This window comes from Artemia franciscana, chromosome 19 (genome assembly GCF_032884065.1).
Source record: "Artemia franciscana chromosome 19, ASM3288406v1, whole genome shotgun sequence".
Taxonomy (NCBI): Eukaryota; Metazoa; Arthropoda; class Branchiopoda; order Anostraca; family Artemiidae; genus Artemia; species Artemia franciscana.
This window is the reverse complement of record NC_088881.1, coordinates 26,701,037-26,728,705: the sequence shown is the minus strand read 5'-3', so window position 1 is coordinate 26,728,705 and position 27,669 is coordinate 26,701,037. Positions and strand designations below refer to the sequence as shown.

General features: G+C 33.5%; 2 protein-coding genes across 3 annotated transcripts in view; one reads left to right on the top strand and one right to left on the bottom strand.

The window, feature by feature from the left end:
• The window catches only part of LOC136039497 (inhibitor of growth protein 4-like), a 53,046-nt gene extending 52,459 nt beyond the window's left edge, over positions 1 to 587 (bottom strand). The window contains exon 1 of the mRNA XM_065723285.1: positions 477 to 587. Within this exon, the coding sequence (XP_065579357.1) occupies positions 477 to 513 (37 nt within the window). The 5' untranslated portion in view covers positions 514 to 587. The remainder of the gene's footprint in view (positions 1 to 476) is intronic.
• Positions 588 to 11,583: 10,996 nt separating this feature from the next.
• The window catches only part of LOC136039496 (kelch-like protein 18), a 53,107-nt gene continuing 37,021 nt past the window's right edge, over positions 11,584 to 27,669 (top strand). Inside the window, exons 1-4 of one of the 2 annotated variants that reach the window (XM_065723283.1) lie at positions 11,584 to 11,668; positions 18,159 to 18,299; positions 23,618 to 23,748; positions 27,371 to 27,511. In XM_065723283.1, coding sequence (XP_065579355.1) covers positions 18,189 to 18,299; positions 23,618 to 23,748; positions 27,371 to 27,511 — 383 coding nt within the window. In that variant the 5' untranslated portion in view covers positions 11,584 to 11,668; positions 18,159 to 18,188. Of the gene's footprint in view, positions 11,709 to 18,158; positions 18,300 to 23,617; positions 23,749 to 27,370; positions 27,512 to 27,669 lie in introns of both variants that reach the window. The other variant, XM_065723284.1, reaches the window with a different exon arrangement.

Sequence of the window (27,669 nt, the reverse complement as noted above, 5' to 3'; positions counted from 1 at the left end):
TTTGCTAAATTCAAAAATATGTAGTGCAGTATAAGCAAAACTATTCAAATTAATGACCTACTTGTTCAAAAAACAGAGACAATTCTAACTGTAGAAAAATCAAATTTCTAGGTGGTATAATAAAGTAGTTATAGTAGATTGAATGTCAAAAAGTGTGAAGAGTGAACAAAGTGACCGAGTACCGGTCGTCTTACCCTATCATCAATAAGCAATTTTAGCAAGACGATCCAGTCCTATGCTTTAGTAAATTAGGCTAGCCTATATTTACAGTATTTTAAGATTTTTACAGTGGTTTTCAAAATATTGTAGTATCATTTTGAGTAGGCCAAAGTTCTCACTAATACCATCTTCTCTATCCTACTGTGATTATATGGTTGGGCTGATAGGATAGCTAATAGGCCTAGGCCATCTAGAATCTAACCTCATCTCAAAGCAATACTAGTGGTGCTTTAAAATTATTTGACTAGAATACTTACTATCTAAATAATGCTCAAGATAAGCAGCAGCAGTCATTTCAGATTTTTTTTTTTTTCTAACAGATAGATTTTCATGCAGTTCTTCAACAAAAGATTTAAATAATTATTAAAATCCAATGGGTGCGTTTGTTTACTTGTCCGATTACTAATCTGATTAATCCAAGCGTTTTTTGAGACACATATGACGTCAGAGGTTAGTCGGATTATCACCACAAACGCTCAAGATTACTTGTCCGTGGGCTGGCACTTTATAACCCCCAAATAAAAAGATTATTGAGGGTTGTGACGTCAATGCTATATATTTTTTTAAATGGATAAACATGTGAAATCGTTAAGTCTAGAGAAAAGACAAGGAAACTGTAAATAATAGAAATAATCTTAGCTTTTTAGTGACCTGTAAGTAATATTATGCATATTCCTTAGTATCTAAAGGGTTTTTGGTGTTCTAGGCCTGTCTTGCATAGGCTAAGCTTCATAAGGAGTCAGAAGAAAAGTTTTTTTGTTATTAAAAAGGTTGATTCTTAGGGAGGCAGCTATCACATTGGTGAGTTAGTCAAATGCTATCATATCAAACAGGCCTAGTTTCTAAACCATCCTATAATTATTAGTTGGAAAAAATTTAGAATGATTAGGCCAATACCTATAGCCTTTTATATAGTCTATATTTGTTGAGATTGTTATTTAAACTGGAGTTTTAAGATACAGTAGGGGTAAAATTTTACTTTTGCTACTTTTGGCTATCTTTGAAAGAGGTTAGGCTAGGAAAATGAAACTTTTGGGGATGTGTCTACAGGCTAAAGTATGTCCAAGGAAGGTATTTTGAAGTACCTACTTCTACTTCTTTTCCCTCTAAAGGGTCCTGAAATTTTTGGGTGCCTTATTTTTTGGTTATCAGTTTCTTTTTCTCTGGCCTTAGTTCTTAATTATTCTGGCCTTAGACAACTCCTGTTGATTGAGCAGAACTTTAAGCCATAACACTGTTTTTTTCTAATTCTAGAAATAATCTTTTATGCCACCTCATTATAGGTTAAATATATGGCTTATATTATTTATTCTCCATGAATTTTTGTTTTATTTGATTCATTGATGTCAGTTGCTTTCTGTTAAAAATACATTTATTTTTTTACATCAAGCTTCTTCTTTTGTGAAAAAATTTGAACTGTTTTTCTTTTTATATATTGTATAAAATGTAAAGGAATACCTGGCCCTTCATTTCACAGATTCAACTGAAAATATTTGAGGCATCTTACATCAAAATTCATTTGACACATTTTAATGTTTTTTTTTTTTTAGATGACATAGGACACCATTAAAGTTTTGCATTTGCTTTGCTAAAAATTGTCTTAAAAAGTGCCAAGTTTAGAGAGTTATGTTAATATTTTTCTTGCTGATGAGTATAATTTTTTTTTAAATTCCTTCAGTTTAAAGAATTTTAGAGAGATTCTGAGCCAACCATGGGTATATTGTTGTTACAAATGATTTTTTTCAAATGGGCTTGTGGAAAACAAGTAGAACATATAATTTCTCTTTTTTTATTATTTCAAAACCAGAATATCACAAAACTAAGCATTAAAATATTGCTGATTGTACCTTAAGTAAATACAATCCCTGATGGAGTTTTGTTGATACCTGTTTAAAAATTTATTTGTCTTAATGAAATACATATTGTTTGTGGGACAGCAATGAGCAACTATGACTTGAGTTATTATTTTTTTTTTTTTTCAATATTTTCTTTTTTCCAAATAATTTTTGTTCTCTGGTGACATTTGTGTTCCTTCCTAAGTGGCTGGCACTCTAGGTTGAGAATCCTTTATCCAAAGGGCACAGGTTTAATTTCTGGCATTAGCAGTTTATTTGGTTTGGGATGAAGGTCAGTGATTTAACTCTGTAAGTTCAGCCAGAATTGGCCCAAACTTAACAGGTTGCCTAGAGAAATCTGGTGTAACATATGGACCAGCAAACCCCCTCCCCCTTTCAGAATTCAAAACCAAATCTCTCATTCATTTATTTTAGAAAGTTTTAAAATAAGAATCTCTTATACATATAAAGATTTTAAAGTACAAGTTAATTATCTCATAGGATTTGTGCTTTTTTAGTACAAGTTTTATAACAGGCAAAAAATGATACTTTTTACCTTTGGTACAAATCTTCCTTCAAGCAAAAAATGATACTTTTTTGACTACCAAAATTAGATACAAACTTTTGAATAAAGCCAATTAGAAACAAGATTTCTACATCTGGTCTGGTCAACAAACTGAAGGTGAAAACCCTCGTTATAATAAATCTTTGCAAGGAGGTTAAGCCATATGTTGTATAGTCAAAAAAAAGAGTTGTGTTGCAACTCTTCTGAGGTCAGTCTACCCTGTGCTTAATTTAGAAATCCGGATTGATTCAGGATATATAAGGTGAACTAAAAGTTAGGTGTGTAATTCAGTTTTTTGCTAGTCACTCTTTGATGCACTTTATACTACTATCATTTTTTGGAGCCGTTTTACCTGAAGTTGTATATGAAGTAAGAAAATAAAATTATTGTCGATAATTGTGTTTGTCTTTGAGCCAAGGTACAGGTACAGTTCCTATTGTCTACTGGTACGTTCCCAAGGGAATCTGCCCATCTCGGCAAACCTAAACGTCATGATAATGAATTCGTCTCCAAGGTTATAGAGACTGGTCAACAGAACCCTCCCAATCTATATCAATTAACTATAAAGCTCCCATACCACAAACAACGTAAACTATATAAGAAATCAAGTAAACTTTATAAGCAATCAGTAAACTATAAGAATCAAAGAAACTTCATAAGAAACCCCCCCCGTAACACTGGGGTCAGTAAGCAGGAAGGACATGCAAAAGCATAGGATGACTGGCCCCTAGCTTCCTATTGCACTTCCTGTCTAAAGGATTACCTGGTCCTTTACTAGGCTTCTGACTTAGCCATAGGTGCTTTCTTTTAAACCCATTAAATATAAGTACAAAGGAAGAAATGCCAGTAAGGTGGTCCTTCCTTTTCAATGAATTTTTGATGTACAGACAACAGTATAGGTCATAAGAATTGGCTGGTGAATGTTTTGCAAGGTTTAAAAATTTAGGGCAATTGCTCAGGTTGGCAACTGAGCACAAGAGTAAAATTTTGTGAATGGTTTTTCTTTGTGAATGTTATATTTATGTCATGTCCAGAATTTTAAAGTTAATCTTCATTGTTTTTTTTTAATTTCCATGGCCCTAGGACTTTAGTGTATTAAAACCTACCTATGTCCATCCATTTTCTTTTAAACAGAGAGGAGTTCTATGTTTCCTAGCTTCAATAAATTCATATGCAATTTTGAGACCAGGGTTACAAAGTAGGTCAAAACTTGCAAGTGGAACTATGATATGACTAATTAATTTGTAAGAAATGTATATCAATTTAAAGATTAAAAAATTATGTAGAAAACAAACAAGACAAATAAATAAAAGTATCCCTTTACAACCATTTAATTAAGTGTAACAAATTTAGATTATCCCTAAGATTGAAATGAACAAAGCTTCAATTATGAATCTGTTTTCTTTAAACAGACTGAAGGGACAAACCTCCAAGCTATGACAAATTCAATCTCACTTTTGATCTCTTTCCTTTTCAATAGGAACTTTCTTTGGATTTTTTTTCAACCAAGTAAAAACAGTAGGGACATGATCAGGTATAAGTGACCTTCCACTAAGCCTACATACCCAGGGGAAAATTGTGCAGCTATACTAATAATTGGTAAATTTTTTGTTGTTCATATGTTTGATTTACAAATAAAGTGAACATACTCCTTGATGCCCTTTTTTATTTTTTACAAACATAATAAGTGCTTCAAGTACAAGTTTTTGAGCTCTTGAAAATGACCAAAGTATACTCAAATAGTTTTTGGGTATAAGAAAGCTTAAAACATTGGTCTCAAACTTACTGTTTCATTATTAATCCATTTTTTACATGTTGTATAATCTATGAGCACTGATTTTCCACAATTAAGTTGGATTAATAAATTTTACAATATTATGCTGTATTTCTTCTTCTTTGATGCCAAATTTTCAATTAAGGTACATGTTTTTGGTCATTTTTGACAAAATAATGTATGTTTTTCACTGCCAAAATTTGTTAGGTTAAGTAAGGTCAAAAAGTGCTTAAACTTGAACTAGCAAAATAAGCAATTATTATATTTGTAAAGAACATACAAAAAGGCATCAAGTGGTATATTCACTTTATTTGTAAATCAAAATATGAACAACAAGAAATTCACCTCTAACATGCCTAATTTGCAAACATATAGCCCAAATTATATATTTCCAATGTTTTCTGCCACCTGTTACTTGTTTTTCCAGTTCTTGTTTTGCCACAGTTGCCTCAATTAACAGGTACAAGGGTTGAGGGATAGATTGGCAGAATCAATAGAAATTATGTAATTTCAGCTATAGATTTCCATATTAGGAGGGTTGGGGCTTAAGTAGAGCAGGGCTGCATGTAGAAAGCTATAATTATTATGTAAATTACAAAGAATCATCTTTTTTTAACAGGTTTTCTTCTATAGGTCCTTCTCTTGGCTTATACCACATCAAGCATTATATAACCAAAGAAGAATAAGTAGCAAAAAGCTATATATACATAAGCACATGTTATTTAACAATGACTTCTCTAGTGCTTAACTGTGACCCCTTAGTAATATTAACAAGAAACAAGGGTAAAACTGGTACAAACAGTATTACTGGCTTTCATATAAAGTGAATATACCACTTGATGCCTTCTTATATGCTCTTTACAAATATAATAATTTCTTCTACTGCAAATTCAGATTTAAGCACTTTTTCACCTCTTGACCTCTTAAAAATGACCTATAAATGGAGTCATTACAAATCTGTAATAGTTTAGAAACAAATTTGGGCTATATACTTGCACATTAGGGGGGTGGGGGTAAAGCATACATATATTATATACGTAAACTAACCATTGCTGTTTTTTTAATGTGTTTGTGCACATCAAATTTTAATGAAAAGAGAAATCACCAGTGCAACAGCACACACATAAAAAAAATTCAAGCAACGGTTAGTTTACATATTTAATATATGCTACACTTTACCCCCACCCCCTGATGTGCAAATATATAGCCCGAATTTGTTTCTAAACTATTACAGATTTGTAATGACCCCATATATAGGTCATTTTTAAGAGGTCAAAAAGTGCTTAAATCTGAACTTGCGGTAGAAGCAATTATTATATTTGTAAACAGCATTCCAAAGGCATCAAGTGGTATATTCACTTTATATGAAAGCCAGTAATACTGTTTGTACCAGTTTTACCCAATGGTAAAACTGGTGCAAACATAAATAGGTAACAGAAAAAGTGAAATTTAGTGTAAATGACAATCAGGAACTGGATCAAGGGGGCCAAAAACAGGGCTATATAATTGGAGTTCAAAGAACGTGGTGATTTTTTAGTGAAAAAAAAAAAACACGTCCCTGGCTAATTTAGGACTTTGAATTAATTAGCCTACCAAAATTTTCCTACCCTATGCAATTGAAATAATTTTCCCTTTTCAGAGCATTAAGACAATTTATCACAATAAAAAATATCCAAAGCATCTTGAATGGAATGACTTAAAAAGGCAAATGACAACCACAATTTGAAATCTTACAATTAAACTTCTGGCCACACAAATTGTATTAGGCTACCCAGCTCTGAAATAATTGCTGAAGCTGTATTTGCCTGTAAAATTTGAAACAGGCCCAAAGTCCTAGCCTCTTCCTTGTCAAAACTTTACATAGCATTAAAACAATAATTACACGTGACCAATGTTGTTATTATTCGCAATTAATCTTGCCGTTTTAAGTGACACGTGGCCAGACAAGTATTTGTTGCTATCTTTTAGGGGTTAAACCTCGATTAGTAAAAATCCCATTGGACAAGTAAACAAACGCACCCAATGTTACTGACGTAAAAGATTCAGCCCTACGATGCAGATTCCAATGAGCCAAATTGCGATATTCGGAAACACGGAAAAATTGTGTGAAATACAGACTTCCAAATGAAATAATTTTGGGTACCAATCAATTTTGTGATTGTACTTGTCTATTTTCAGTTTCCCTTACCTCTTGAATGCATAAAGAATATTATAAAGAGCCAAAAGGCACTTAGATACCCAACGCCTTTTTAACATTGTAAGACAGGACGGGCCGGATTTAAAGCTTTGACACTCCCAGTTCTAAGCGTCTTTGCTGTTCTAGTTTTGCGACATTTTAGAGTAAGTCTCCGAGAATTTGGGTTTAGTGGAAGCACTGAACAGAACAAAACTAACGAGCCAAAAGTAATGAAAGAGAGAAGTAATATCAAACTCTCAGCTATCATTCTCGGGAGGCATTTGACAGTTTATAATTGGCCTCAAAATTCCTGTATTTTTTTTTAAATCCCTTTTCTGTAAATAGGCTGGGTGGCCACAGATATCACAAGACCCTTTGACGATAAACCACGTCAGTCCAGTTTTGTTAAGATAAAAACCACTCAGTGATAATCTATTCTACCTAATGGCATTGTGCGACCATAGACCCGGAGCTATGGCATGTATCGTATATTTTGTCTTTGTTTTTCTCTGTCACAAAACCAATTCGTATTTTGGAGTAAAAAAAAGAAGAGAAATGATATTCAAAAATTTTGAAAAACAATTCGATAAAAACTGGTTAAAGCATGTATTAAAGAGACGGATTGCATAATTCATTTCTAAAAGATTATATAAAATAGTTACTTTATCTAATTCACCAAAAAAATAAAACATAAAAAAAAATAAAGAACAACATATATATGGGTCATAACACGACAAAAGAAAAAAAAACAAATATCATTCGTTAAATCACAGTCAGAGTAAAGCAAATGAAACTCGCATAGATGAAAGGATACGAACGAACATCCAAAACCACTGCAACACTTGTAAAAGTAAAAAAAGAAAGAGCCGGATTGAATACTTTGTTAATTTTTTGCATGTCTTAAAGGGCAAAGTTTTTTTTCCATTACTGGAGATAGACCAGTGAACGAGGGCAGGGAGTCAAAACTGGCTAAAAAGTAACACGGTGTTAGCGGAATTGGGGTGGAGAGTCTCTTTTGGGAAAAATGTTTTCCCTGCGTGGATTCTTCTTTGCATTTTTGAAGCACGGGGGCATAACGTAGCTTTTTTTGCACTTAAATATTTATAACCTAACTTGTTTCTAAAAAAGAGAGTACAAAACTTTGCCTTCTTCAAACTCATTCGCAGGGCTCTTTATTGGGCGAATTGACTTTTATTTAAATCTTCCAAGGGGATGCCCGTGTACTGAATTGCACAAGCATATTGAAGATAAGGATGGAAAAGGAAAAAATAAAACCGTAGCGAACGGAAAAGACTGACTTACCCCAAAGTTACTGAAGATAGAACGCCGAACAGGGTGGGGAGTAAAAACTGGCTGAAAAGTGGCCCGATGTTAGCGGAATAGGGGTAGAGAGTGTCCTTTCGGAAAATCATTTTCCTTCTGAGGATTTGTCGTTACATTGATTGAGGTTTGAAGCACGAAGGCACAATGTAACTTTTCTTCACTTAAGCATTTAAAATCTAATTTGTCTTTAAGAAACTTTGGCTTCTTTTAAATCATTCGTAGGGCTCCCTCTTAAACTTTAACTTAGCTAAATTAAACTTTACTGAACCCTTCCTAGGAGATTCCAGGGTAAATTGAAGTATTATCTTTGTGGATCATATTTTTTACAGGAATACTCCATTTCAAATTAGTAGAAAATGCTAAGCCAAGTAATTTAAAGTAGGATACAGAATCTTCAGGAGGGATAAAATCAAGAAAATGAGATGGGAATTTAAGGTAACAAATTGGCGTTTTTTGGATTTAGAAGGGTTTAATATCATGTCTAGGTCCGACGTATCATGTGCAATGCTATTAAGGTTGCTCCTAGGATTGCTCAATATATTTCTAGAGCAGTTTTCAACGACTTTTATATAATCTAAGAATTCCCATCTGCCAAAAAAATTCCTTGACGAGTTTATTAACCATTTTTAGAAAGAGGCAATTAGATAAAAAGGACGCAGCTAAATCTACTAGAAAAGAGTTAATATTGAGTTTAATGACAAGTTTTTCAACTAGTATTTTGTGGTTAGTAAGGTCAAATTCTTTTTGAACTTTTTGGCTAAAATAACATGACTCTATTCTATCTACATATGAATTTGATTTCTGGTATCTATAACTGAAGCTAAGCATTTCTTTACCGAGAAACTTAAGCACGCAGAAGTCTTTCTAGGAAAAGAAAACACAACTTGGACTGTCTCTGACTGAATAAAGCGCCTGGGAACTGGGAGATACAAAAAAAAAAAAAAAAAAAAAAAAAAAACAGCTTATACGGCTTCACAAAAAGTAGGGGCTAGATCGGAACTACTCGACAAAAACAAATCATAACTGAGTAAGAGTTGTTTCTAAGAAGCTAGTTGCTCAAGTACAATACCTTTATTAATGCTACTACTGCCGATACTTTTATTACTGGCAAGGCTAAGAGTATTAAGATAACTATCACAAATGTATTTAAAAATTCAGGTTATCAAAAGGATATCAGCAATGTCATAGGAACAGATAATTGTATTAAATTAAAACTTCCAGAACTTGCTGACAATGATGTTCAAATCACCAAAATACTATACATATACTCTTAATACTTACTCTATAGTTGCTTTAACTAATAACAATCAGGATGTTAAGGTGAAACATTTTAGGGAACGTTTAGAGGGGAGTTTCAATTAAATGAAAAAACTATGTATATGCAGGTTTTCAAAAGGGCATGTAGGCAATATCAAAGCCAGCGCCACTCTGTATAATCTAGAAATATTACTGATACTTTCAAATGAGCTAATTCAATTCAAGATTAAAAGTTCTAGTGGTCTTTGTAAGAATAAAAAGAGAGTTGAGGGCAAGCAACCCTCCTCCCAAACCCATCCATTTTCTAATCACATCCAATTAAAATTTTGAGACAGACATTTTGTTCAGCATAGTAGAACAGTCCAGGATATATTTCTCTAGGATATTGTGTAGGTCAACCCCGAAAATTATCCAATTGGCCTATTATGCTTTAAAACTAAATGCTGCTTTAAAAGTAAATCAAAAGGCACTGTTTGTATGGTTGCTAATAAGAAACTTCAGCAACATACTGAGTACGACTGTTGAATTTTTCGGTATTACTACTTTCACTACTTCCGCTCTTATAGTTTTAATAAATCAAAAGTCTGTAATTGTATCCAAGTTGTCAAAGAGCGTAGATAGAATTTTTTGGGAGTTATATTAAGTTTTATTTTTCCAGATCAACTTCAGGAAGTATAGGCTAATCTTAAATTAAACAATATTATTTTAAAAAAGTATTGAAAATATTATTTTCAATAACTATTTGAAAATATTCAATATTATTGAAAAAGTTTCTCCAACATACAAATAGCAAGCCAAAGTAAGAATTATCATAAAAAAATATAAGATATTATTTTTCCTCATTACAAAGACTGCGTCAATAAAAACAAACAGAAATTGATTTAAAAAAAAAATCCACGAAACAAGTTTCTCAAAGAAAAGACGAGAAGTCCCCTAATTTAAAAATGAGCAGAAATAAAGTCAAATTACTTTTCAAGCGTAAAACTACCACAATTCACCACCAATAAATAAACGAAACTGAAAACGAGCAAAAATTAACATGAGTAGGGCCAACAATCCCCATGGCTTCTCAAGACAAGAACATGATTTGTACTTAACTGAAAACAAAACACATTTAATTGTTTTCACTCTTTTTTAAGTCAATAAATAATTTTTTTTTATTAAAACTTTAAGGAATAAGTGCTAGTGTATGCATATTAGATTGACGATCCATATCGTTTTTTATTCATTAAAGTCCAAATTATATTCTGGTCTTGAGAAGGCATGAGTTGTCAGCCATTTTTGCTTGTTTTGAGTTTGATTCGGCTATTTATTGTAATTATGTTCGTTTTGAGTTTCATTTATTTACTAATGGTAACATGTAGTAGATTTACGCTGGGAAGGCTATTCGACTTTATTTCTGCTCCCATTTGATTTAGTGGAGCTCTTTACTTTTCTTCGAGAAGCTTGTTTCGTAATAAAAGTTTTTTTCATTCATCCCAGTAAAAATGCTAGCCGGCATTGGAAAACGTTGCTGAGCTTTCGCTATAGCACTGATAGCTAGTTAGTGGAAATAATAGCAAATGTGTCAGGTTTATCAAACCTTTATAAAAAGGATCATTACAACATCATTGGTTGAGCAGTAAACGTGTCTGCACCTTTTTACTGCTGTTTTTGGCTCTTTTCCACTGACAACTGTATTCTGAAATCACTTTAAATATACGATAGATCTGGGTGAAGAAGTCTTAAACTGAAGGTGACGGCTAATCTGAAAAACAGGAAAAATGAATGGAGAGCAAGCACAAAAAAAATTGATCATTTTTCATTCTAGATCTTTCATGGAAAGTTCAAGGTTTGTAAAATTGGTTTCATGTTCCGAAGTTGTGAAGAGATTATGATTTTTCTTATGCTATTTCCATATTATAGGTTATTTGTTGAGAGACACTTCTCCTTCCTGAAATTGATCAAACTATCATTAAGGAGCAAGCTTAATCAAGACATAGACACTCTTTACTAGTGTGTATGCAATTGTGCTTTTGAGATCACACAAAATGGGATATTTCTTGTACACTTTATTTTCTACTAGAAATCGGATACAGGATTTTCGTTAAGTGAATAAAATTAAACAACCAAACATTTTTTCAATACCTAGCTGGGTCATTGCAGCACATCCCTTTCCAGTCCCCCATAGGTGCCATCAAACAGAAAAAAAATCATTATGATAAATGTCTTAAAAGGTACTTAATGGTGGCAATTTTAAATCCAAAAGTGTGGTGATTTATTATTATTAAAGAATTAACGACGCTTCTTGACTATTATGGTCCCTGCGTCGGCCCTGCAGTGCATTCCTGCAGCGTTATTCGATCTCTGGGTCCCGTACTACCAAGCTAAGGTCAAATCCACTGCGCCACCGCAGGACTGTGATTATAGTGACTATTTTAAATTTTTTAAGTGATTTCTTCATAAATGGCGGCAGTTCTGTTTACCGTAGAATTTGAAAACATGGAAGCATGCTTTAGCGATTCACTTCACTCACTGTGGTAAATCTAGAGACAATTTCATTACTTTAATATTGACAAGGTGGGCACCAGGCTTAGCCAACTATAGCCTATGCATTTTTATGTTCTTTCCAAGTATAAGCTTTTAGGGGTAAGACACCCAGTTCTCAGCCAGCTAATCTACTCGTAACAGCTAAATCATAGGAAAATTTCCATATTGCTTCCTAGAAAGAGGATTGTTTCACTATTGAATGTGTCAAGCTCTTCTTAAAAATTATATGATTAGCTTGAATATTTCAACTAAGCTATATAGGCCTACAACATCCTCAATTTCAAATATACTGATAGAGAACAGTGAGGCCTATTCTTGGCCACACATTTGAAGCTTGAACCTAATCTTACAAAATGTTGTCAAATCTTTGACACATGATCTAAAAGTTACAACAAAATATCCTAATCATGACACAGTCAACCTTGGGTAGATTTAATCTAAGACATGTAGGCTATTGTAAAACAGAATAATTGTATTTACATGGGCTAGGGTTTAGAGTTAGCTTCGGTAACATTCTATTTAATTGACTTCTCACTATATTGGAAAGGGTTTAGGTTAGGAAAATGAAACTTTCAGGGATAGGTCTACAGGCTAAAGTATGTCCCAGGAAGATATTTTAAAGTACCCACCTCCACTCCTTATCCCTTTGGAGGGCCCTGAAATTTGCCTACATGACAGGTCTATACCTATTGAAATTTTGATAAAACAACATTTTACCTTAATTTTCAGTTACTAGGTGCCTTTTCTCTGCCTTTAATTCTGAAAATGTAATTCCTGTTATTTGAGTAGAATTTGAGCCATATCAATTTTTTTTTTTTCAAAATTTAGGAAATGTATTTGCATATCTTTAAAACCTTATAAAATGGAATTGAGCAAAGTTATGAAGTTGAAAACAATTTTGTTGTACTTCAGTTAAGCAGAAGATCTATTTTGCAAGGTTTCACTTTTATATCACACATATTTCTAAAGATCATCAAAGGTCAGGGCCCTCTAGAGAGAGAAGGAGTAGAGGTAGTTGCTTTAAAATATCTTCCCAGGACATACTTTAGTCTGTAGATTCATCCCTGAAAGTTTCATTTTCCTAATCTAAACCCTTTCTGAGATAGCAAGAAGTCAATTAACTAAAATTTTACCACAACTTCAAATTTTTAACCTTAAATTATAGCTTGGAACAAATTAAGGATTTCTCCTTGTAAAGCCCCAGAGTTGAAGTTCAATTCAAGATTCTATAGAAACCAGGTGCACAGTGCTGATCCATAGCTTCCCAGTTGAGTTTATACTCTCTAGACTCAGCATCTAGTCTTCATTTAAAGATGTCCATGTATTCATCAGTAACAGTTTTTTCAGAGAGTTTTTTCTATGTTTTTATGATTCTCAAAGAAAAGAATCAAGTGCAGACTGGATTGGGTAGGGTGCTTAACAAGTTTCAACTGATCACCTCTAGTTCTTGAGTTATGACCAACAGTGGGAAATAATGCTGGGTATGTATTAACCCTCATTAATTTATAGATTAAATGGTATCACCTCTATTTTTCCTGTATACAAGAGTTGGTAGTTCCAGCTTTGCTAGTCTTGCAGGGTAGGAAAGTCCATGCATACCAGATTTCACTTTGGTGGCACATCTTCTAACATGTTTATGTCTTTTTTAAAATAAGAGGAGGCTAGAGACATTCCAGCTTCAGGCTTACAATGCACAAGTCCCTTATACAGAAGACTGATGAAGTAAGTAAACTGAAGTAAGTAGCCCCATGGTTGTGTTAGCACCAGCAGCAGACTTCTTAGCATGAGTGCTGAATTTTAATTCATTATCAATAATGATTCCAAGATCCTGCTCAGTATTTACAGAGGAAAGTGGGTGACCTGAGAGACAATACAATCAACAATGGTTCTTTTTTCCAAGATAAATGACATGTGACTTGACAACATTAAATTTAAGAAACCAAGCCTCAGCCCATTGATCAACCAGTCCGAGGTTATTTTGTAGAAGGGTATGATCTTCAAAGCACAAGGCTGGTCCTATGAGCTTCAGTTTGCAAGCATAGTGGTAGTTTACTGCTAATAGTAGAAGGAGCATCATTAATGAAGATATTAAAAAGTGTAGAACCCAAAACACAGCCCTAAGGAACTCTACTCAAAACATGCTTTGATAAGGAAAGAATACAGCTGCCAGAGTCATCAGGTAACTGAACACATTAAGATTGCATATAAAGAAAACCAAGGATCCAGAGCAGGAAATTCTCTTGAAGTTTGGTAGCCCATAATTTGATTACAAGTTGCTTGTAACAAACTTAGTCAAAAGCTTTAGAAAAGTCAAGATGAATCATGTCAGTAAGCACCTCTGCATTTAGTAACTTAGTGATATGGTCATGTGATTCAAGGAGATTGGTATCAACAGATCTTCCAGAACAAAAGCCATGCTGTGAGCTGTGCTGTGATGTCTAGTAACTACAGAATTGACCATTCTTTAAAAACCTTAACAACTGCTGATGTCATGCTGATAGGTTGGTAGTTTTCAGCAAAGTCCTTTCTGCCTTTCTTAAATATTGGAATGATATGCACTGTTTTGCAATCCAGCAGTAGTCTGGAAAGATTTAATGATGACTTGAACAGTAAGGAAAGAGGTTGACACAAGACTGTTTGACATTCATGGAGGATACAAGGATAAATGCAGTATTGCCCAGCTAATTTATTCAATTTGAGTAACATAAGTTCCAATAGAACTATTGGATCATTAATCAGAATAGGTTCCATAGTATGTGAAACATCATATATAGGAGGTGGTGGAAAAACAGCACTGGAATTAGAGGAAAAAACAAATGCAAATTGTTGGTTGAAAATTTCAACTTTCAGCTCAGAATCAGCTACTGGTTGACTATTGTACAGGATATCAGGGACTGTGCATCTGCTGTGACATTTTGAGAGACATAATGCCAAAAAGATTTAGGGTTGTCCCTAATATCCTCAGCCAATTGCTCCTCACAAACCTTCTCCTCAACTGCTTGATATTGTTGGTTGTTTGGTTACAAACCAGATGTTTTCCAAGATTGTAGTCAGCCAGTCCCAACTGGTCTTGTTCCAACCATCAGCCAATCATAACTATCTAACTCTACAAATGTAAGGTTCAAAATCAGGAGCCTGCTGTATACATATAGGAATTATACTTTACAATCAGAATATAATGGGCAAGATTAGGCACTGACTAAGTGCTGTGGGTCTTACCCCTAGTTGTTTCACTTACAATTTGTAAGTTACAAATCCAGGTAGAAGATTAGGAGATGGAGTCTTCTAAAAAACATCTTAATAAAGTTAAAAGCAGCCTACAATAAGATTCCTTATTTCTTTCTCCTTTTCAACAAAATAGCCTAGTTGTTACCTCGAAAATACAATCCCCCCTCCAATAGGACCACATATAACCCTTATAATATGTTTCTATGTGTAGGCTATAACAGATATCTCCTGTATACACTCAAAGATATCCTGTTTAACATGAGTGATTATTTGAATGTTACATAAGAAATACTATGTCAAATGATTTTAAAATGAGGAGTAAAATGGAAGGAAGCAGTAAATATAGAGACCTTTCCATTATTAAGTTCTGAATAAGGTAAACATACCCTTTGATGCCTTCTTTCTTCACTTTCCAGATATAATAATGGCTTTACTTGGAAGTTCAATTTTAAGCCCTATATAGATACTTAAAGATTATACCTTTTTCTCTTATTTTGGCTTGAAAAGGGTTAATAACAAAATTTTATCATTGTATTATGCCAAATAATTTTAGTTAACATATTCAACTGTAGCTCCACTATAATTTACCCCCCCCCCTTCCCCGCTTAATATGTAATTTATATAGTCCAAATTATGTATTTTCCATATGGGTAAGGGTCTAGAATTGGGGCTGTTGAGAAGGAATCATGTTAAGGAAACAATCCTTGCTTCATAATATGTAGAATAATTTAAGCTAACACATTTTGACTACAACTCCGTTATACTTTACCCTCCCCTTAATTTGCAAGACCAAATTATGTTTCCCATGCATTGTGCCATTTGTCTGTCTTGTTTCAACCCATGTAACTATCAATTGAATTTATGTATGATGAAACAAGAACCAGAAAAGCAAGGGCCACATGGTAGAATGCATATGAAATGTAATTTGGGCTATAATTTTACATATTAGGGGGTTTGGGGGTAAAGTGTAGTGGAGCTGTAGTCAACTCAGTTCATGCTGATTTGCTTGTTTTGTGGTTCCATTGGTTTTGTGCTTATGTCTCATCAACAGTTGGTCTATAATGCACGAAAAAATAACTATCTAAGCTAGTCTATGAGTTTTCTACAGGAAATAGTATAATAACAAAATTTGTTATTTTGGGGAGTTTTCTGGGTTATTTTGCTAGCTTAGATACAAATATAGCAGGTGATACACATTTTGACACTGATTTCAAATGCTGTGATCAGTGCTACACTAGTTGTATCCAGTTCTCCCTAATAAGGTCAGATATAGTCTTAGGCTATATGCAAAAAGCAGTTGATTTAGTTTTTTTTATATATTGGCTTTATTTGGTGTTATAAAGAAGCTGTTCTTGAGATGTAAACACAAAGAATAATGCCAACCAGCAAAATACACAACCTTTTTCATATAGCCTAGTGTTATATATGGCCTCATTGAGAGAGGGACTAGGACATGTTTGCAACAGAAGCAATTATATTTAGAATCAGCTTTAAAAGGCACATCAATTGGTACCTTTATCTTTTGATAGCAAATTAATCTAGAAAACCATATCTCACTTTATAACATGAAAATAATTTATATTAAATGTATTTTCTGGTTTGCTTCCTGTCTAATTCATGTTTTGTGTATTTTTTCTTTTACTTTCAGTTCTCTGTTTTCTATTGTTTTTTTACCTTTAATTGAAATATATGTGCTTCAAATTTTAAAATTTACTACTGTTGGGTTGTTGTTAGCCAATATAGAAAAAAAAATATTATCAGAATAAGCATTCCTACCCCTTACAGTATTTATACTACATAAGTGAAGATATAACCAAAAAAAGAAACATTTTATGTCACCTAATAACTAGCTGAAAATAGAGAATTCAGAAATGAGATACATAGGCTATTGACAACAAAGTTATTACACATTCCAGATATTTAGAATTAAGGTAAACCAGAAACAAAACAAATAGAATGATGTTGATATTCATATAAATATATAGTAGAATAAATATGAGTTGAAGTGGAAGCATCACAGAAATTCCACAAAATATAAATTTTAAAAGAGATTATAGACTAATGTTATCAGAGAACTTTTGTGTAAAACCTAGGAGTATATCTGGCCTATCATGAGTGCTAGGGACCAATTGGAATAGTAGCAATTATTATTTTTGTAAAGGGTATAATGGAGAATCAAAAAGTAGTTTTTTTCCCTGCCATATTTCTATCCTGCACTTTGTCTTCCCATTCACTATTGCTCTGAAAGTGCTTTCAAAATCTGATTTTTTTGTTCAAAGTGGTTTCAGAACTAATTATATACCATTCTTCTTCTTCTAATGCTGGGAGGTATTTGAATGACAATGAAGGTTAGTGATGATGGAGTTGTAGGACATCTGCTGCATCTCATTGAATGAGACATGGCAACAACAGATAACTTTTGTTTATTACCTAGGGCTATCATGGCTTCATTAGAGGAGGGAAAGGGACTGGGGTTCAGTTGTGATGGCAGTGGCTATTATATTTAAAAAGGGAGAGTTATATAATATAACCTGTTTTTACCTGATTTGTTCATCTGTCAAACTATTCACTACTATGATATTATGATTCACTATTTTGATTTTGACACTGTATGATTAATTAACATAGAATAATATGACATTGGAATAAGGAATTGTCTTTAAAAACACCACTTTAATGTACCATGTGAGCTTTAATTTATTTTGATTGGGGAATTTTTTTTTTTTGGTAGGGTTTAATTCAGAGAAAACACAAATGTAAATTTTATTGATTTATATAAAACTATTTGTTGTAAATTAATAATAAAAAAAAAAAAAATATTAGGATGATTGAAGACCTCTTTGCACTACTCTATTTAAAGTTAAATGCTCTGTAAACTTGTTAGATTTATTTTCTGTTTATAATTTTCTCTTTTGAAGTTGGAATCAGTATTCAAACTGACCCATAATGCTACTTTTGCCTGTGTCCCAACCAATTGCTACTGGATACTACAGTATTTAGTAGAAATATCCATTGTGTTTTTGGTAGGCTAAACTGTTGGATATTATGAAGACAACAATAGATATTCCATCAGTGATATCACTTATTTTCGCTTATATCTCTTATTTTACTCTTTGATAGCAATGTTTAGGCCTTTTCTTCTAGTTCCTTTATTCCTCTTGGGTGCCATCTTTATATGAGTATTTATCCTTGTATTTATTGTCAAAAAGCAACCCTTTTGGTTACTGACTAGTGAACTTCCTCTGTTTTTAGAGAAAGCAAGCTCCATAAAAATTTTGGAAGATGTCAGATATGGACATGGTCGTGTTTTGCAGTAGTGACGTTCAAAAGGATGCATTTCCTCAGATGGAAGAAATGCGAAGAAGTGGGACCCTTTGTGATATAACTATAAAGGTGATTTCAAATTATAAGCAATGGATGGTTTTATTTATAGAAGTTTTGATTCTTAATTTTTGCAGTAAAATGATATTTGTCAAAATTTATTAAATAATACTTCATAGGATTTGAAAATTAAATGAAAATGTATTCAATGTATCATTTCAAAGCACCACTAACAAGTAAAAAGAGTGAGAACAATTACTACTTCATGGTTTTAGGGCAGAGCCTACCCAAGTTGCCTACCCAAGCTAGTCTGAAGCTGGTGGGTTGAGTTCCGAGGATGGGGGTAAAAATGCAACAAATTTCAAAAAGGAGCTAAGGGTTACAGTGTCTAGAAAGGTCTTACAAAAAAGAAAATTAATGTGTAAATTTTGCCAAGTTTCACCATGATAATTTATTCATGTTTCATCTTTCTTTGGAAGTACTTAAATTTCTTATTGTATAATCTCTAGACCTCAAGAGCATCACTAGAATCATTACAAGATCAAGAAAAAAGCACGTTAAAAATCCCTGTTCAGGTTCTTTAAAATTTAAGGAAAGAGCAAAGTAAAAAAAAAATCTGTCACCAGTACGCCTATGAACTTAAAAGGATTTAATACCTAAAAGAATCACTCTGCCTCATCCATTATAAACTTTTATTTTATGTGGCTAAACTATGTAGGATTGATTCAGAGGTCTTGGCATAATATGCAGAGGTTAAATAAGAGATAAAATAAACGACATACAGCTAATAACCAAAGCCTACTTTCCCCAAAAACTGAGAACAAATTTAACTTTTCCCATTGTGTGGAAGCATATTATTCATGTTGTATGCACATTGAATTGACAGTGATTTATTTGACAATTAGTAAGATATTGTACATTTTTTTATTTTAAACTAGCCTTTTGCTAGCTTTTCAAACAGTTAACACATTTAAGATCTCCTATTATATTTTACTAAAATCACTTTGGGAGCTCTGTGTGGTGCTGGAATAATTCGCTAATGGGTGGTTTGTCTTTGAGATGGCGATCTGACGCTGAGACTTGCAAAATGATTTTTAAGGTTATTGAATCCTCTTATCGCCAGTTAACTCACTTAATTTACCAATATTTTCTGAACTAACTTCATTCTACTTTGTGCAGAATTGATTTTGACTTTAAATAATTCTTGAAAATAAAAGAAAACTGATTAATTGTTGCTTATAGATACATTTCAGCTTTAACCTTATAATATCGCTTTAATTGTGTCAATTTCCCAATTTTCTGCTTTTTTAGTGAAATTGCCACACATATACTGCCAATGGCGCTAGTAGTTTTAGTTCCTATCTTTTCTTGTTAAATCGCAAAGTATCTAACTCATTTAGTTTTGTATTTTTTTTACCCAGAAAAAAATGGAGATCTTCAGACATATTTTATGTCCCAGAGAGTCTTTATCTAAATGACATTGGATACACTCATAGTTTTACCCAGATTGCCCCATAATGAGCAACTGACAGAAGGAACTTTGTAGTCAAGAAACATAATTAATCAACTTTGAAAAAAAATATAGGTTAAAATTAAGCTCTGTCACACAGATTAGTTCCTTTTCTTGAAAGCAGAATTAAGACGTCTTATAGCTTACATAGACACCTCACCGATTGTATGCATATAGCATTTGTTATTGTGGAAGGTGGATATGTTTGCCGCTTAGTGTCGAAAAAGATGAAGGAGTGAAGGAAATTCCTCATAGACCCATTTGGCAACTTTAATATACACAGTGTATTTTGATTTAGTTCAACATCTTCTTAAACATTCACTGAATATTTTACCTTATTACTCTTAGACTCAGTAGAAGTAAGAGTCATAGCATTCGTTGCAGTAGTTGTAAGATGCATATAGTGCCTTTTGATTATTTCAACATACACCTCAGTATGTCCTGAAAGTTTCAACTTAATATTTTAACTAAGCCATTCCTAAGATATGGCCATCATGCCCTTTTGAAAACCTGCATGCCTATAGCTCGTATTGATTTAGTTGAAACTTCCCCTTAACACTCCATGAAAGCCTTAATACCATTAGCCTCACTAGTTGCAGTAATTACTGTAGGAGTTGTAGTAGTAGTATGCATATAGTAGATTTTGATTGCTTTAAAGTCCACCTCAACATACCCCGAAGCTTTAACTTAATAGTCTAAGCCATTCCTAAGGTATTACAGGTACTACCTTCGACAATCTGCATGCTCATAGTGTATCTTGATTTAGCTCAACACCCTCTAAAAATTTCCTGAAAACTTCATCTTAATACCCTTAGCTTCAGTAGTAGCAATTGCTGTAGTAGTAGTATTAGCTACTGTGTGCACATAACACCTTTTTTTTCAACATCCCTCTCAAAAAACGCTGAGAGATTGAACTTATTTCTGTAAACAGTTCCTCAGCAATGGCTAATACGTTCTTTGACAACCTGCATGCACTCAGTATGTTTTGATTTAATTCAAAACTTTTTCATTATCCCTTGAAGTTTTCACTATAGTACCCTTCTCTTTGGTGGCAATATTAGTGGTAAAAGTAGTAATAATAGTAACCGTAGCAGCAGTACTAGTAGTTGTAGTCGCATGCAAAATATTTGTCGTGGTTTGTCCAACATCCCATACAACAACCACTGTAAGTTTCAACTTCATATTCCAAGTCATTCCTAAGATATTTCTGATACGTCCTTTTAACAACCCACAAGCACACAGTGTGTTATAATTCAGTTCAACTTCCCCCTTCAGTATTCCCTGAAATTTTCACCTTTATACCCTTGGCCTTAGTTGCAGTGACAGTAATAATAGTAATTGTAAACATGTAATAGCAGCAGTAGCCTTTTGGTCAGTTGAACATCCCTTTCATCAAGCCTTGGATTATAGTACTAATAATAATAGTAATGTACACATATTGCCTTTTGGTCAATTAACCTTCCCCCAAAGTATTCCTAGAAAGTTCCAACTTATTATTCCTTAGCCATTCCTAACAAACGCCTTTTTGATAAACTGCATGCACATAGTGTATTCTAATTTAGTTCAACTTTCCCCTCAATATTCTCTTAAATATTCACTTTAATACCCTTAGCCTCAGTAGTACTAGTGTATCATATTAGTAATAGTAGTGGTAGTAGTGTTGTATTAGTAGTAGTAGCTTTAGTAGCCGTAATAGTTTGTACATATTGCTTTTTGCTCAGTTGAACATCTCTCTTTTTATGCCCTGGAAGTTTTAGCTTGATACAGTAAGCCATTCCTGGGATACTGCTCATACACCCTTCTGACAATGTATATGCACGTAGTATGATTTGTTGTGATGCAATTTTTCTCAACATTTCCTTAAATTTTTACCACAATATCCTCTGCCTTAGTAGTAGTCACTACCGAAGCAGCAGTTGTAATAGCAGTAGCAGCAGTGATAGTAGTAGTAGCAGGAATAGTAGTAGGCGTGCAAATATTGCCCTTTTGGTCAATTGATCATTGCCCTGAAAGTTCTAACTTATTACTCTCAGTCATTCCTGAGTTACACCCTTTTGGGTTACGCCTGTAACATGTTTTGATTTTTTTAACACTCCCCATAACATTCTTTGAAAGGTTCACCTGAATGTTCTTGGTTCTTTTTTTAACACCAAAGGTCCAACATGGCCTCTTTCCTAATTACATATACCATACGTGATCAATGGGGGGATTTGAAAAACTTACAGTCCTAGCCCTGAGGGTTGCAGGCGGGAGGCTTACATCCCAGTGACATAGTTTTTAGACCTTTCATCCATCTTGAAAAAAAAATGGCTATCTCAACATTTTGATGGGATATGTTTGGGGAATTAATGGGCGTGGGAGAGGGTCTGGCTGCCCTCTAATCACTTTTGCCTCATAAAAAGGGGACGAGAACGTTTAAGTTCCAAACGAAAGAGCTCCTTCTGAAGCTTCTACGACAGTTCTTTCTATACGAAGGGCCAAGGTGAAAAAAAAATGCATTTGCCCACATTGCTCTTACTTAGGTAGCGCTATTGCGCTGACCATATTTTTTTTTAATGACATCTTCTTTTATAATTCAAACAACTCTCTGTTTGGAAGGATTTTCCCCATTGGTCTATAATTTGTTCTGTGGCTAAACCTGGCTGGTAATAAGGCCATGACGACAAGGTTGGTTTTTAGATGATTTGTAGTTTCAGTTTTCCAATTGTTTTTATTCCTTTCGTGGGAGATATTTCAACCAACATTCACTATCCGTCCTCGACACAGAAAAAAGGAAAAAAGAACCATAAAAGAACGCTTCTGCTATTATCTGTCTTATCCTGTTCTCTTTTATTTTGAAAATGTTTTTCTTGGAATTTTCTGATCGCTATCTAATTCATGCTATAAATTTATTCTTGGTTATTTAATTTCATTTTACAATTGAACTGATTAAATTATTTCATAATTAGTAAATTTAGTTTAACTAAAAGAACAATTCCATCCTAGACACATGTGCACGCAAATTAAAGCCACGAGGGTGGGACAATCAGAGGATACTTTGTAGGGGAGGGAATCAGACTGCAAAACATATCTTTAATAATATTCTTTACTATTATTTTTCAGTGGGAGGGGAGGGGAGTAATTTGACTAATGTTGGAAGGGGCTGAGGTAATATATAGAATCTTCCTAAGGGATATAGGGTGGCAATGGTATAAGATACAAAACCACTCCTAGGGGCTGGGGGAAGTAGAGTTTTTTTTGGAGGGGGGGGGGGGGTCGCACGTTCTTGTAAATACTTTGTTTTTTTAAATTGCTTTGAAGAGTTTTTTTTCTTTCAATTGTGGATTTAATTGTTTTATGCTATTTTATTTTATGTTAGCTATTTTTGTGTTTTATTACTAATTAATTATTATTTTATTTGAATAAATTTTTATTTTGACTAAATACATTATTAATTAATTATTATTTTTTACTGATAATTTTATATCATCCATTTCACCTGCCTCTAGAGATTTTTTCAAGCCAAAACCGTTTACTAAGCTGTACTGAAAGGGACAATGATCTGAGCACAGTAGTGTCAATCAGTGGGCTCAAAATCCCCCACTCATCCCCCAATTTCTCATCCCCCAAAATCCCCTCGATTTTGAAAAATACCTTTTTTGTTATTTAATTGAAAATGACTTTTTGGTATTTCCATTGAAGAATTGACAAAAATTGCCCCCCTCCCTACCTTTCTGTGGATTGGCATCACCAGTTGATCAATGCTTGTTTGTTCACGACTCTATCTGGCTGATCTTCCCTTTAGAACATCTGAGCAAATGATTTTTGGCAATTATCTCAGGAATGCGAAATTTCAGACGCGGCCAGTAGGCAGGGCAGTGACAAAATATCTAACTTTCAGGTTGAAAACAGATTCTTTCATGCCCATAAGCTTGTTTTGGCAGCTACAATTCCCTATTTTAAAGGCATGTTTACCACAGGAATGGCAGAATCAAGACAGAGGGAAGTCACAGTGAAAGGAATTGACCCTGAGTATGTATATACATTGGTATTTTGTTTTTATTTTTATTTTTGCATCATACCTGGGATTAGGGGATAATGTCAATCATTTGAATTTGACTACAGAATAAACCTTTTTTTTCAAAGTAAAAATTAACCTTGTTGTGAGGTTAAAATGATTTTGACTTTTTTTCCTGAGGTATTCTTTCCTGAATAAAGGATGAAAATATGGTGTTGATTTCATGACTTATACTAGTCTTTACAAGTCTTTTACTTGACTGTGCATGCACAGTCATTGTGCAGCTTCATTGTGCAGCTTTATTTGTTTGTGTATGTACAATAAGTGGAGAAACATTGTCCATTGCCTTCGTAAATTATATTCGTAAATTAAATAACCTTTATTTTTATTCTTTTTTGAAAAATAACCTTTTTTATTCTTCATTTAAAAAGAACGAAAAAATCCCTAGAATGTAAGTAAATCACAACTACTTGAAACTTTTTTTCCCACTTAATGGGCTCTGATTATCGACGAATAAAAAGTATGTCTTATAAAAGTTTTCATTTTCATTCGCAATGCTTTCATTCACCGTATCAACAGTATACTATTATACTATATACTATTATACTACTATACTATACTACTATACATTATACTAGTGTACTAGCCAGTATTCATCGTATCAATATATAGTATCAATATTCATCGTATCAATATATATCTTTCATTCTTTCATTCATCGCAATTCTTTCATTCATCGTATCAATATATAGCCAGTATCCGGTTGGTTGTTCTTGAATTTTATTAGAAGAAGTGAACTTTGGCAATGTAGGAGTTTCACGTTTCTAACAACCTTGTAGGGCTTGGCTGTGGATTGATAAAGCTACACTAAATGAACGCCCAAAGGCAATACTAATGCCTTAGTTTGAGAGACCACTGATCAAATAAGGTTTTTGTGATAATCTTCTGCTGAATGTCTTAATCAGATAGTATTGAAATCCAAGCATTTAATAAAAAAAAGTGGCCTTATTTCCTAGAAATCGACTATGAATAAAATATTGTTGGTTTTTGGAAAAGAAGATAGAACCCTTTGCTTCTTCTCATAAAAATCACCACAGAGTCCAGTTAACACAGCTATGGTTACCCCTCCTCCACCCAATCTGTTCAGGTACGGTGTATTGATACAGTGGATTGTTTATTGATACAGTAGATAATAGCTAATTGTGTTTCTATTCCATTTATTAATGCATGCACAGTTACTGAAATCTCTTTATTTAGCCAGATAGATTTTTCTTTCTATTCCATTCATTAATGCATGCGCAGTTACTGAAATCTCTTTATTTAGCCAGATAGATTTTTCTTTCTATTCCATTCATTAATGCATGCGCAGTTACTGAAATCTCTTTATTTAGCCAGCGTGGCCCTTTATTTAGCCAGATCTATCTGGCTAAATAAAGATATTTCAGGAACTGCCCATGCGTTAATAAATGGAAAAAATAGAAAGCCTAATCGAAGAAAAAGTATCTTTCTCTTGCACTCGTAGTAGGACACAAGCTCCATCAGTTGTTCCTGGCGTTTATATGTCGACAGACTTTATCTTGCTGAAGAATTTGCTGCCCTTAATCCACTCTTGTAGCAGGAATATGCTATATCAAGATAACCAAATTCTTAGTCACATTATATGCATTACCCGTATTGCATATTTCGAACCTATAGTCATTCTACATAATTTTAGTTTTTTCTTTATTTTCTATTATTTATTTTTGTTTTAAGTCAGGTTTGTGGAAGTTTGGCCAAAACACCTGAAGCCCCTCCTTCTCTTTCTCAGTGTTTTGGCTTCTCTCTTTTTATCTCTTTCTCTCTCTCTCTCACCCTCTCTTACTCTCACTTTCTCCTTCTTTGTCTCCCTTCATATATCCGTTTGAAGTGTTCTGTCGATTGATTTTATCCCTAAAAACTATTTTGTGGGTTCCTTTAAAAAGAAGTTCACCAGACACAATTCTAGGGAGAAAACCTAGGCAAAAGTAGGCTCCGAGTTCGTATTGACCTGGTGGCATGAATTTTGTTATTAAAAAAGGTATACATTTTTCTCTTTCAGATGATATTGGAAGTAATGAGATGAAATACAAATAAACTTTATACTCTTAATAGGATAATTCACATCAAATTTTGTGTTTAAAAATTTAGACTATGTCGAACGATAAAATATAATACTGAATTTCAAAAATTCAATATCAGTGAGCTTAATTCTTTTTCACAAGCATGTTTCATAAATTAGAAGTTTTATATTTCCAGTGTAGCTAATCCTCTGCTGGTGCGGTTGGATTGATATCTGCTTGGTAATACTTAATCCAGGAGACGGTCAAGCGCCTGAGCATGGCCTAAAAGGTATACATAGACAAAGTTATTCATAATACCATAAACAAAACAAATATTAACATTCCCTTGCTGAATTGTCTGGGGTATAGATAAGAAGCGTCATGTTCAAATACAGAACATGACGTTTGAACCAAACTGTAACGTCCTGTGGTGGCGCAGTGGATTTGACCTTAGCTTGGTAATACGGGACCCAGAGATCGAATCACGCTGCAGGAATGCACTGCAGGGTCGACGCAGGGACCTTAGTAGTCAAGAAGCGTCGTTAATTCTTAAATAACCTAACTGTAACAAACTTCTGCTCATTTTTGCTCATTTTTGGCTTAATAGAATTCTCTACTTTTCTTTGGAAAACTTATTTTATAGAAAATGTTTTTTCGTAAATTTCTGTTTGCTTTATATTGACATAGTCTTTTTCAGGGAAAAGGAAATAAGAGTTTAAACTTTTCGGTTTTTTTTACAATTTAAAGTTTGGCCTGCTATTTGTATGCTTTCTAACAACATATTTTTTTTAACAATTTTTAACAACATACACTCTTTTATAAATCTTGACAAAAATAGTAGTATTTAATTTAGTTTTATGCCTCCTCTAGTTGACCGGAAAAATAAAAATTAAAGCCACTCCAAAAAAATTTTGTCTTTGCTCTTAGACAACCTCGACACACCTTACAGTCTTTTTATTTAGTTACATTTTAAAAGCAGAAGTAGTAATGCAGCGGCCGGAGTTTAATTCCGTTGATGAGACTATTTAAAAGCGTCTCCAAAGCAACCCAAAAAAGAAGAAGTTAAAGGTCTCAGGGGTAATATTAGCCTGTTTTTTCACCTATTTAATACTTAGTTTTAGAGTTTTCCTATTTGTCATACTAAATATTTTTTTTATCTGGTTAATGTTTTATATTTGGTTTTATGTGACTGATTATAATGTGTAACATCGTATTATTTATTATAATTGTGATGTGTATTTATTTTAATTGCTGTTTGACAATGAATAGTTGCAGTATTTTGATTCCTGTTTCTCAACGCAGGCAGTTGCTGTAGGCGAATAACCCCCCTCCATTAGCAAGTTAAGTGATGCTGCTCTTGCCCAGTGAATATTAACTGAAGTGACACCCAAGCAAGCTAGTGATTACAGAAGGCACAGAACAACTGAGTGATACGAACGCATATGACCTATTGGCCGAACGCGTCAAACCCCAAACAACAACAACCACAACATATTACCCTGTACTTTCAATTCTTCCTTTTTCTCAGTATGAGCTAGTAACCGAATTTTTTTTTCAGTGCCCTTGAATCCTTGATTAATTTTGTTTACGGAGGAAATATTTTGGTGAAGAGTTCCAATGTGCAGAATCTGATGATTGGAGCAAGTTTCTTGCAGCTGAACAGTGTCAAAGAATTTTGTTCGCAGTTTTTGGAATCGAGGTTTTTTTTTAATTTATTTTAATTTCATTCTTAGTCATATTCTTTAAATTGATCTACTGTTCCACAGCGAAAAGTAGTGTGTCATTTTAATTTAATGCTGATGTTAACATGGCAAGTAGTTTTTTGTGCTAACTTTCTTGTTTCTGTATTTTTGCACG